Here is a 12,745-nt window from a genome sequence, read left to right as displayed (position 1 = left end):
AAGGGTTACTAGGATAGAATAACCTTGGACTGATGAAATCATGGTTTAGGTTAGGTCTGTGGTATCCTTCTTCAACATAGAAATATTGATACCAATCAAGAAATTGCTTTGTTATCTGTCTCAGCCATATGCTTTCTTTCTAATTCTATTATCATATTTAGGCAATGTATTCGAAATCCTTAACATATTTGTGATGGTAGCTCTGCAAGTGAGGTTGGATCATGGATGAATCATCTAGCATGGCATTCTGTGGCCTTTTTTTAACTAGTGACCATCTGGTAACATGACTTATTTTCCCTGCTATTCATTGTTGTTGCTGATAACATTTATTGGGAAAAAGGACATGATGTTTTCCAAAGACTTCTGATTGACTCAAATTGGGCAATCAACAATGGAAACTAGCTATGGCTTTCATGTGCTTCATTTTTTAAACAGGTATGAAGCATATGTGTTTTCTGTCATTTACGAGTTCTTATATTGGTGTTTCCTATTAGTGGGAAGTGATTACCATCTCAGCATCGGTCCATAGATATAATCTATAGAATCATTCACTATTCATGATTTCAGCTCATGTCAACTAGAAAATGGGCCTATTATTAATTTATTACGAGACCATGAATGCCTGAAAACATCATGTTTGATTTGGATTACTGGATTATCTTTTCTGGACTTTCCCTGGCTTAATGTGAATTTTTTTAAGTGGTAAAAATCAGATTTTCCAAATTTTGTCATTCCTAAAACAGTTTTGAGGCCAGTGTAGTTGACGGTTCCGTCTTGTATTTTATTACTAGCATGCATAATTAAGTTGCATGGATAGAGCTGATTTGAATTTAGTTATTTGCATTTTGGACTCTATATGGCAATTGAATTTAGTGACGCTTAGCTGTGGATTTTTTTTATTACATACTGATAATGTCAACGCTGACCAATATAACCGTATCTACTCCCTTAACTCATTTGGAAAGAATTAAGATCCCAATGATGATTATATGAGTCATTTTCTTCCCATACCGAAAGGTATGTTCTGGCACCCTAATTTCCTATTCTTTTGGTTAGCTTTTTCAATCAAAGGTCAATGACCATGCCAAAGGAGTACATTTATGAGCCCAGAATCCCAGATATCTCCTCTGAGTGATCAGACAAAAGCTAAGTGCATAATTGGAAGAGATTATCCAAAGCCAGGCCAATTCCATCACTGTGCTTATTTGAGGTGTTTGTGTTTCCTTTCATTCAGTGCTCATAGAATTAGTCACATATTTTTATCTGCTTTGAACCATGGAGTCACTAATGGTATGACAAACACAGGCCTTCGCTTTAGAGTTCAACATATGAAATTACTATTCTGTAAAATCTATCGAATGAGTTTGTTAAAAACCTGTCCTTTTCTCTCCATCTAATTAAATGAAGTGTTGGAATTGAAATTTTAATATGTTATATTGATGGACTGAAAAGCCTTTACACTTAGTGACAAGCTTATGACAAAGGTTGGACTGAAAAGCCTTTACACTTAGTAACAAGCTTATGACAAAGTTTAACTCTGCATATATTCCTTTAATTCTAAAAACCATGAGCTTTCAGTATATAGAGATGTGATACCTATTTACTACTGCAATTTCTTATATTAGCGTATTACAAAGACTTTGGCTAACAAGTTTGTGGAATTATACGATTGCTTAACTGTCTTGGAAATATTTGCTTTCATTCCTGGCAGAAGAAGAGCTGATAATATATCACAACTGAGGAACTAGCAAGAAGTCATGACTTAATGGGATTATTTGATTCCACTGTCTATTGCTTTTCACTTTCACCTGTAGGGGATATTGGAGGTTGTGAGATTTCAGAAGCTCTGACGATCAAAGAAATTGGCTATGGACAGGTTTTGAACAAATATCATTTCATAAAGTGCCTTTTCTTAGTATACTTTGTTAGAAGAAGTTTTACCCTGGGTGAGTTTTCAACTTCTGAGGTGGTGGATCAGAAGCCTTGAAGAGGTTGAAAGAATCAATTAACAAGAAGTTGCTTATGGTTAATTTAGCTTTGTGCTCGTACTTAATAAGGAAAAAGCAATACATTTTATGTTTAAAAAGTTGCTCCTGCTTTTTGGAGATGCAACTACTAGTTAGAGGACCCCTCACAATCTGCCTCACCACTCAACACTAGAAAGAAGTCCAGTACTAAATTCAGTAAATTGTGCTATTTATGGCATCTAAAGGTGTGATTTAGGCCCTTAGTTGATGGACTACGTTACACTTTTTTCCTAGTTTCTGAGCATGTTATACTTCGATATTCTTTCTGCAAAATTAAATTTGCTGCTATAGTATAAAACTATTTGGTACATTTTTGTACAAGATACATGGGCAGGACTTGTAGGGGTCACCAGGTCTACCAACAAGTTTGTTGATGGGGCTAATGATGAGGGTGACATGCTCACTCACCCTGGCAAGTTAAGTAATCATTTTCCTCAGCCATATGCAAATGAACAAGCAGCTAGATTTGCTAATGGAGGGGCATATTGTCCAGATCTTATTGTATATTTTTAAGTATATCCATGCACATGCATAAAGTTACAAGCTAGTAATTTCTTAAGGGGTCAAACACACAGCAGAGAGAGAATCTTTTACTTCTACAAACAAGTTTAGAATCAAATAATCCCATTAAGTCATGAAATGATATTAGTACTTATCTAATTGAGAAGGGAGAAGGGAACATAGGGAAGATTGTACCAAGTAATAGCTGAAGTGCTATTAGCCTAGTACTCCAATTGTTGTGTGATTTCTCTTAGAACAAGAAATTAACGACAAGGGAGAGTAATCAAGTATGCCAAACAAACAGAAATTGAATGACTAAATAAATTATCTCAAACAAGCCAAAGAGAGGATTAAACTATTTTCTTTGTAGGTCTATGGGAAATCTCCTAAGGTTGGACTCGGTATGCTTTAGGGTTTGGAGACCCCTAAAAGTATGTTTAAGCACCGTATTGTATTGTAAATCTAAAATTTATCAAGAAACAAGCTTAATAACAAAATATCAGAGTGCTATAAACGGTGGCAGAAATGAAGATAAACTTCCTAGTAAAATTGACATGGTGAAATATGAAAATTTCTATGTATGAAAATTTCGTGATGAAATGTGAAAAATTTTCTATCCATGAAAATTGACAAGGTGTGAAATATTCTTTTATATTTTTACCCTAACTATGAAAATTTCTATACCATACCTTTTTTCTTGTTAAAGAAATTTCTAAATACCAAAGAAACAAAATTAAAAGTCTCTATCATTCCTTTATGTCTAGCATTTTAATTGCTCAATTAATTTATGCTGTCTAGAATTTTAATTGCTCAATCTCTTACCGATATCATTGGTGAAGATTTATTAAAAAGGCATTTGAACGTTTCGTTGAACTAAAGTTTTTTTTTTTTTTTTTCGAAAGACCTTTGAACTTAAATTGATCCATTTTATATTACAGTTGCTTTTATTTACATATTTATCAGAGAAAATTCGGCATTTAAAATTTTTCAATATTCATACAAATTTTTATTAAATTCTAGAAAAGTGATGATCATTATATTATAAGATTTCCCTTATAATTCTCTTGGTGACTGAAAATTTGTTTGAAGGCATTATTTTATGAGATTAAATTCTATAAGGATGTGATGTAAAACTCATTTTTTACCCCTCCAATCCTAACGTGTTACATCATCTTATCACAACACAATCACACTCAATCAATTCTAATATCCATATATAAATCCAACCAAATTGGGAATTTATCGAGATGTTATTAGGGGTGGTAGGATGTATTGAATTTTAAGTAAAATGCTAATATGGCAATCACTTATTGGATTATATAAAACATGGATTTTACACTTTATCCTTATAGAATTTAATCTCTTATTTTATATACTAAATTTAGTAATAAATACTTCTGCTATTTTTCAGAATTCTTGTGAAAAAAATAATGCCTAAAAGTCTTTTAAAAAGGTACATTAATGATATAAAGTGAGCCTCAACACACACTCACTAGATATGTTTTGATATATCAATTTTTTTTAGTATATATTTTGATTAAAAAGAGACAGAAGAAAATTGATACTCACTTCTTGTCACATGCATATATTTTGCAATTTTTTCTATATGGAGAGAGAGAGTGAGAGAGAGATAAAAACATCATACCAAATATATATGGAATCGATCTTTATAATTAAGTTTAAACAATGAAGAACACAATAAGAGTCGACGTCTCCTTTGTGAAAATTGTTGGAGAGCAAAGCATAAGGGGTTATTTGGTTATGTTGTTTAAACAACAGTTTTTAATATTTAAATAACAATAACACTTTGAATACATATTTCCATAACACTTAAAAACGTATTTCCATAACATTGAAAACTGAACAACAATACTTAAATACTGCTACCAAATGGTCCGAAATATCTCAGTACACATTTTGGAATTTCCTTCTTCCACACTTTTCCATGTCTAATAAGTAGTGTCCAGTACAATTCAAAGCATATTAGAATGATTGCTTCGGTCACTGCTTTTATACTGAGTTTTGGTACATGGGCTAGGATAATTTTAAATTGTAGATATTTTATATTATTCAGAAAATATATACTCTCACAGTGCTCCAATGAAATTGAATACTTTTTTTTTTTTTTTTTGATGGCTGAAATTGAATACATTAATTCAGTCATTCACCACATCACCCCTAGTCTAATGGTGGGGAGATATTCATTCCTAAAATTTATCAACTAAATAGTTGCATAAAAATGATAAATTATGATCATGTCTCTTGAGTCTTGACTATGGTTATTGGTTATTAGTTTTTACCAGGGTTAATATTGTGGAATTATATTCTTTTAAAAGAATATATTGTCTCTAATTCTATAGTAAAATTTACATTCACATCCTATTACGCTATCGATTCATTAAGTTTATGGGAATAAGTAGAAATCGAGTGGAATAATTTGGCCATAGATTGAAATTAATATATATATATATATATATATCTTGCTGTAATTTTAAGCAATATTATACCAACTAATAGTTTTTAATTGGATGCAAACTTTGACAAATCCACCGTTAGATTAGATTACATCATCTTCGCCATGTCATCAATTAATTGTTTAAATTCAAGTTTTTGTAGTTTGAAATAATGCATAAAAGATTAGTTTATAAATCAAATAGTAAATTACATTTGATTGGTATGAAATTTGGCATGTTAATTTGTTTAGAATATATAAAACATGTAATTCAATGGTAATATTTTTAAAATATGTATTTAATAATAAATTATTGAGTGGTGTCACATTATTTAGAGTTACACAATATATATATATACACACACACACACATACATACTATAAACTATAGATAAGTACAAAATGATTAAAATCTAATAGCCATATTGATATACTCTAGCGAGATAGCAAAATCACTTATTATTTTGAATTTTTCGCTATCCACTCTCTTTAGGTTTAGTATAAAAAAATCACATTGTGTATGATGGTCACTTCACAAGTATAAGCGTTTGTGAAGTATAGGAGGTAAAGATTAAGTTTTCAAGTCTATAGGAAGAGTTTCACACACATATACTTAAATTAGGCTAGAGGACTAGCAGCTTGGGGATATATTGATAAGAGTAGAATTCTATCTTAGATAAAGAAAAAGTATAAAAAAATAACTTATTGCATTGTAATTTGACCCATTAATTAAATTAATGGTGAAATTCACAATTCTTGTGAGAGAAGGAAGAACAATTTCAATTTACTTCGGATTTTTTGAATAGATTTCTTCTCTAAAATTTGGATTTTTAAATTCATAAGAATTCCATCTAAATTAATAGAGTAAAGAAAAATACTAGAATCTAAGTAATATGTATGATGCATTTAATTATAAAATTAGTCTTTCTTACTGCTTTTCAATTTATAAATCTAATTTCTAATTACTAATTATAGCATTATGAGTTAACAATAAGTGCAAGTCATGAATCACTGTTATTTTAATAAATTTGTGTGACTATTTATTATATTATGTGATTTTTCTTTGTCTTTTGTCTTTGTAACTTTGCATTTATCTCTCTTTTTTTCTGTCACTCACCCAGTCCCATTGCCTTTATTTCTTTCATTCCTTAAAAGTTGAATCACTTTTCCTATTTATGTGACTTGTCCTTATTTTATTGCCTAACTACCACACAACAAACAGTCAAACACTGATATTTTCTTTAATCTCTAGAGACTCTTCTCTCTCTCTCTCTCTCTCTCTCTCTCTCTCTCTCTCTTATCTGTGTAATATAATGTTGGGGATATCACACAAAGTAATAATGGAAGAACAAGATTAAAAGAAAAGACAAAAAGAAAGTAGATAACTTGGAAGCACTATATCGTTTTCCTTAGACAATATTTGCCCTCCACACTTTTGTTACTAAAAGGTTATCGCAAATTTGTCTACAGGATACAACCAAGATGTTGGATTCTACAGATAGCAATTCTGGAGAATGACCACATGATTTCTTGTGTTTTTTCTACTTCTCTCCAACTTTTGATTTTTGTGAAATTAGTTTTTTAAGAGAACATAAGCCTCTATTTATACCTATATGATTATGTTTTATGAAAAAGCACATATGGAGAATTAGTTATTTCATGAAACCTCGTTATGTTTCATGAAAAAGCACATATGAAGAGTTAGTTATTTCATGAAACCTCGTTATGTTTCATGAAAAGGCACGTGTGGAGAGTTAGTTACTTTTTCATAAAGCGATTAACAAAGATTGAAACCTCTTCAATCTTTCTCAATAGTCACCAGAAAATTCTAGAAAATTCAGATTTCAAATTTTCACTTAGAAAATTCCAGAATTTGAATTTTCACTTTATGAAACCATATTCTCCAAACTCAACCATCATTATTACAGCCTATTCTTGTATTTACCTATATATACAACAATCCCCCACTAGGTTGTAATAATATATTTCTCACTTGATTGATATCCTATCATGCATAATGGAAGATGTCTTTCAACTTAAACCCCCCCTTTAGTGTAATTGCTCAAGAAATCAACAGAGTTAATGGTGGCTTGGTGCTTAAACCAAAACTCTTATGTGTTGAAATCGGAAACAACACACACATGAGAACATCCACAACACATTTAGAAATCCACTGTTGTTAGCACTATTATGGCATTGTGCTCTTCCCGGTTTAGTGAACATGTACAAGAGAAAACCCTTTTACTCTTGCTAGAAGCGGCACCACTCCTATGTTCACAAAGGTGAAGTTTCTTCTTATGTCCCTGTTACACAGACATTTATTCTTTATAAACTTCATTAAGAGTGTAAAACTCATCCTCAATTACATCGTAACAGTCTGCACTAATCCATCCTAAATGAGACACAAAATTAGTGCTCTTACTAACTACGTATTAATAGGTTGTTGTTACCCTTTAAACCTCTTTAGATTAAATCAATTCGAGGTTGGGTTCTCACTATTGATGATTCTCTTAAAAGAAGGGTTTTAGTTCCATTCCAATGGATGTTATCCTTACCAAGTCTCAAGACACACTTCGGTAAATGACCTATTTTATATATAGAATTACGTAGGCAATGGACTAGTCCAACCACATTTGACTTGCCTTACGTATTCTTGTCTTAGACTTTTAAGTCTAAGTTCACATTGTATGCAACTCATGTATACCATACGCATTGTGGTTTTACAACTACAGTACAAGGAATGGCTTACAATGGTCGTGGCCACGACACTTTATCAAAACCTTAGCCAATTGGTTTCCTTGTCTGTTACCATTATAACCAATGCTCTCAATTTAATTCTATAGTAGAGTAAGAAATACACCTTATTTCTTTAATGCTTACACATAGCACCCCCACATGTAGTGATTATCTAACTAGAGATAGATATTATCACTCACATCAATAATAGAATTAAACTTGAATATTTTATATAATAGATATTCATCACAATTAAGTACTTTCTAGTGATCAGCCTCAAGTTTTAGAAACTTTGAAAGTCTACATACTGTGAAGGCAATGTCTAGTTTAGTTCCATACATGATACACAATATGTACTTAATACACTAGCAAACTCGAGCTATGCATCTACCCTTCCAGTAATCTCTTTATTTAATATTGGAATCAAAGTGTCTTTACTTCTTTAAAGATATTAAAATCTAAGAAGCAAATTCTCAACACTAATCTCAACACAATGGGATTACTCAAATTTCAACAAAGTGAGATAACATAAATCTCAAAATGAGATTAATATAGTGCACATCTCCACTATATTTCTTTACTTGATTCTCATTCATAAAAGACTTTCATTTAATTAATTAGGGAAGTACAAACCCACAAGTCTTTCAAGCAAACTTCCTTACCAAGATCACTTTTAAGAAAGTCACTTCACATCTATATGATGCATACTCAAATTATATGTGGAGACACAATCCAATATTTCATTATTGATCCTTGAATGTTCAATTAATGAACTCACTTGTACTCTCTTTATTTCACAAAGAGGTACTTTCAAAATAGGATCACAATATGTTCTTGTTTAAACTCAAGACATTTACCACACATGACAGAATTTAATCACAATGAATTTAACATCCCTCAATATTAATTCTCAATACCTTTAACAAGCACATCTTTGATGCACATTAACATTCTTATAAGTCCATGACTTGTTTAAGGGTTATACCCCCACACTTCTTGGATATCATAATTCCACAATTTGAGTTTCTAAACCCCACAATTTGGGTTCTCAACCATTCCAAAATTCACATATATACACACACACTGTAATTACATATAACAAAAATGTAATAATAGAATATAGTGAATTTATTTAAAATTATATGAATGGTTTTAAAGATATCAAACTAATAACACAAATAGTTACTAGTGTATAGATCAAAATCTATCTTTTCCCCTATGTTTCAAATCTTTTACTATTAACTTTAGACCAAAAGATTTTATATCTTATTCTAATACCCACTCACAACCGATTGGTTTAGAAACTAGAGGTAGATTCATTAAGACCCAATTATTATCAAATAATATCAAGTCTATCTCATCATTAATAGCTTTTACAATAGAAAGCTACATATTTTCAGAAGCACAAGGCTTTCATAAACTTTAGGATCACTTCCCTCAAAGAGTACTATGGGTATTTAATTAGGATTACACTTTTATTACCTTTAACAAGGTAAACAAGCGTTTCACATAAAATAAAACTTGGATTAAATCCCTTTTATTTCTCAAACTTTGACTCCACCTTTGTTCACTTGGTGAACCACATTTGAATCTTTAATATCACTTAATGTGATATTTAAGATTTGAGTCATTTACTCGTGTTTAAGTACGTATCGAGGTATCCTTGAAATCATCTTTGAATTTAAACTCAATAAATTCAATATCATTTGATTTCACTCTTATATTAGACATTAAGTCTAATAAACTACATACCCTCGAATTTACTCAAAACCTACATATACACTTTATATAGCTCTTTAACTAATTAGTCCTCTTTGGTCTATCATTTATAAAAGGTTAAACACCCCCATAGTTTAAAATGATAAGCTTTTGGTCACTTTCTCGTTTCATAACACATATGAAATACTTTTGAGATGAAACTTTATTATGCACATAGCATACACTAAGCAAAGCTTCTTCCCATTGATCAGATAAGAACTTAGCTAATTGCACTTAAGTTTATGGCATTCACCATATCAAATAGAGTTCTCTCTTTTGACCAAACCATTTTATTAGGGTGTATAAGGGACTCTATTTTGGTGTATTATGACAAGTTCCTCACAAAGAATGATATGCATTTAGAAATATTCATCATTTCTAGTTAATACACCATTCAATTCAAATCATCATGCTTATGTAAATTATATCATGCTTTGACATAAATTTCAAGAATTTGAAATTTCAAAATCTCAATCTAGCATGCCACAAATAAAGAATCAACAATATAAGCACAACCAGAAACTTATTTATTAATAATACTTAGTTTGTACATGCCATCAATAACATATCCCTTTCTTACAAATATCCCATTCTTGGACAAGATTAATTTGTCCGATTCAAGTACAACTTTTACACCACTCTTACATAACAAATTGGGAGACACAAGATTCCTCCTGATATCGTGTACATGAAAAACATTGGTCAAAATCATCATCTTGCTGGAACTCATCTTCACTTCAATGGTGCCCTTTCCAAGAACCTTTGCTATATTATGGTTGCCCATTAGCACTTGTTGTTCTATGAAAGACTCATCATAAGTCTTGTATTGCTCCTTGTTGTTGCACACATGCACCGTTGCACCCAAATCGAACCACCAATCAAAAGTATTTGCAATCGTAGCCATATGAACTTCAATGATTATATCAATATGTATGCCACTTACCATAGCAACAATGTCCTTTATGACATTCATTTCAATGGCATTGCCTTCTTCATCCTTTTTCTTGTTCTTTAAGATTTTACATTCGCGAATGTAATGGCCTTTCTTTTCACAATGGAAATATGCTCGATTCTTCTTGTCCTTGTTGGGATTCTTGAAGTTATTCTTCTTGAAACCACTCCCACTTTTATTCACTTTCAAGTGCTTATTGGTCTTACTCGAACTCCCACTTTGAACATTGTTCACATTCACTTTAGATTCAGTGTTAGTCATATCTCTAATCCGACTTTCCTCTTCAATTCGAAGATGTTGTCTGAATTGTTCTAAAGTGAGATCTTCCGACATATGCAAAAGCTTCTTTCTAAAATTATTTCAATTTGGTGGGAGTTTCGTAATGATTACACCCACTTGGAATGATTCAAGAATATTGATTGACAAATCACGGAGTTTATTGACCAAAATCTGTAACTCATGCACTTGATCTAAAACTGAGACACTGTCAAGCATTTTATAATCAAAATACTTTTGAATAATAAACTTATTTGTACCTATTTTCTCAATTTTGTATTTTGCCTCCAAAGCATTCCAAATCTCCTTCGGTGATTTCATTGATGTGTAGAGATCATAAAGACGATCCGAAAGAGTATTGAGAATGTGCCCTCTGCATATCAATTCATCTTCCTCCTGTTTCTTTCTTTGTGCCTTAATCTCATCAGTATCTTCATCACTCGCAGGAGGAAAAGGCATCAAATTCAGGTCCAAGACATAGAAAATTTTTAATGCAGTAAGTAGGAATTTCATCTTGTCTTTCCATCGAGAGAAATTGGTTCCATCAAAATGATCCAATTTTACCAACTCATGATTCAACATCTTTAACGCTGAAACATCGCTTGCTCCTTCCATTGTAGGAAATATTGTCTAAGATTGTTGGAGATATCACGCAAAGTAATAATGGAAGAACAAGATTAAAAGAAAAGACAAAAAGAAAGTAGATAACTTGGAGGTACTATATCGTTTTCCTTAGACAATATTTGCCCTCCACACTTTTGTTGCTAAAGGGTTATCGCAAATTTGTCTCCAGGATACAACCAAGATGTTAGATTCTACAGATAGCAATTCTGGAGAATGACTACAAGATTTCTTATGTTTCTTCTGTTTCTCTCCAACTTTTGATTTTTGTGAAATTAGTTTTTTAAGAGAACATAAGTCTCTATTTATACCCATATGATTATGTTTCATGAAAAGACACATATGGAGAGTTAGTTATTTCATGAAATCTCGTTATGTTTCATGAAAAAGCACATATGAAGAGTTAGTTATTTCATGAAACCTCGTTATGTTTCATGAAAAGGCACGTGTGGAGAGTTAGTTACTTTTTCATAAAGCGGTTAACAAAGATTGAAACCTCTTCAATCTTTCTCAATAGTCACCAGAAAATTCTAGAAAATTCCAGAAAATTTAGATTTCAAATTTTCACTTAGAAAATTCCAGAACTTGAATTTTCACTTTATGAAACCATATTCTCCAAACTCAACCATCGTTATTACAACCTATTCTTGTATTTACCTATATATACAACATATAAGAGACATAGTCACAAACACAAAGTCACAAAGTCACAAAGTCACAAAGCCAAAAAGCCAAAGAAAAAAAAAAACCATAAGCACAGATTCACTCATCAGTAAAAACACAAACAACACAAGCACAGATTCTTAGATTTACAAACATTATATTAGGTTTTGAAGGATAGATTAAATACTTGAGTGTGAAGTGTGAAGGCTGGAGCAGATCAAGCCAGCGGCGGCGTCACGGCGAGATGGGTGTCGCTTGGTGGGTCTTGTGTGGGTCTATGAGATGGGTCTCACGTGGTGGCAGCGTCATGGCATGGGCAGCAACAAGATTTCAAGCTCTCACCTCTCAGTTTCTCTCTATCACGTTTTGGTGGCTTCATAACATGGGCAGCTGCAAGTCTTATTTGCTCTCAGTCTCTCACCTCTCACTTTCTTTTTGTATTGCTCTTGCCTCTTAGTTTTTCTTTTTTCTTTTTCTTGCGTTTTTCCATTTGGAGTTTGGACCACTGGGTTTACATTTTTGGACTTACTTCTTCTTCTTCTTCTTCTTCTTTTTAAGATTTACATATGGGCTGGCCGGCTAGGTTAATGTTTCACAATTTTGGAGGGGACCCAAGCTACAAAGTAAGGGGAGCCCAAGCCCTTTTTTTTTTTTTTTTTTGTTTCGAAAGACCTTTGAACTTAAATTGATCCATTTTATATTACAGTTGCTTTTATTTACATATTTATCAGAGAAAATTCGGCATTTAAAATTTTTCAA

General features: G+C 31.9%; 1 protein-coding gene across 1 annotated transcript; it reads right to left on the bottom strand.

The window, feature by feature from the left end:
- Positions 1-10,786: 10,786 nt before the first annotated feature.
- On the bottom strand, positions 10,787-11,317 carry LOC136064076 (uncharacterized). Its single transcript, XM_065765307.1, has one exon. It carries the CDS (start codon positions 11,315-11,317, stop codon positions 10,787-10,789), a length of 531 nt encoding a protein of 176 aa, XP_065621379.1.
- Between the last annotated feature and the right edge of the window lie 1,428 nt (positions 11,318-12,745).

Source organism: Quercus suber, unplaced genomic scaffold (genome assembly GCF_002906115.3).
Source record: "Quercus suber isolate HL8 unplaced genomic scaffold, Cork oak 2.0 scaffold_620, whole genome shotgun sequence".
Lineage (NCBI taxonomy): Eukaryota > Viridiplantae > Streptophyta > Magnoliopsida > Fagales > Fagaceae > Quercus > Quercus suber.
Note: the sequence above shows the minus strand (reverse complement) of the source record. Positions and strands in the feature narration are given on the sequence as shown.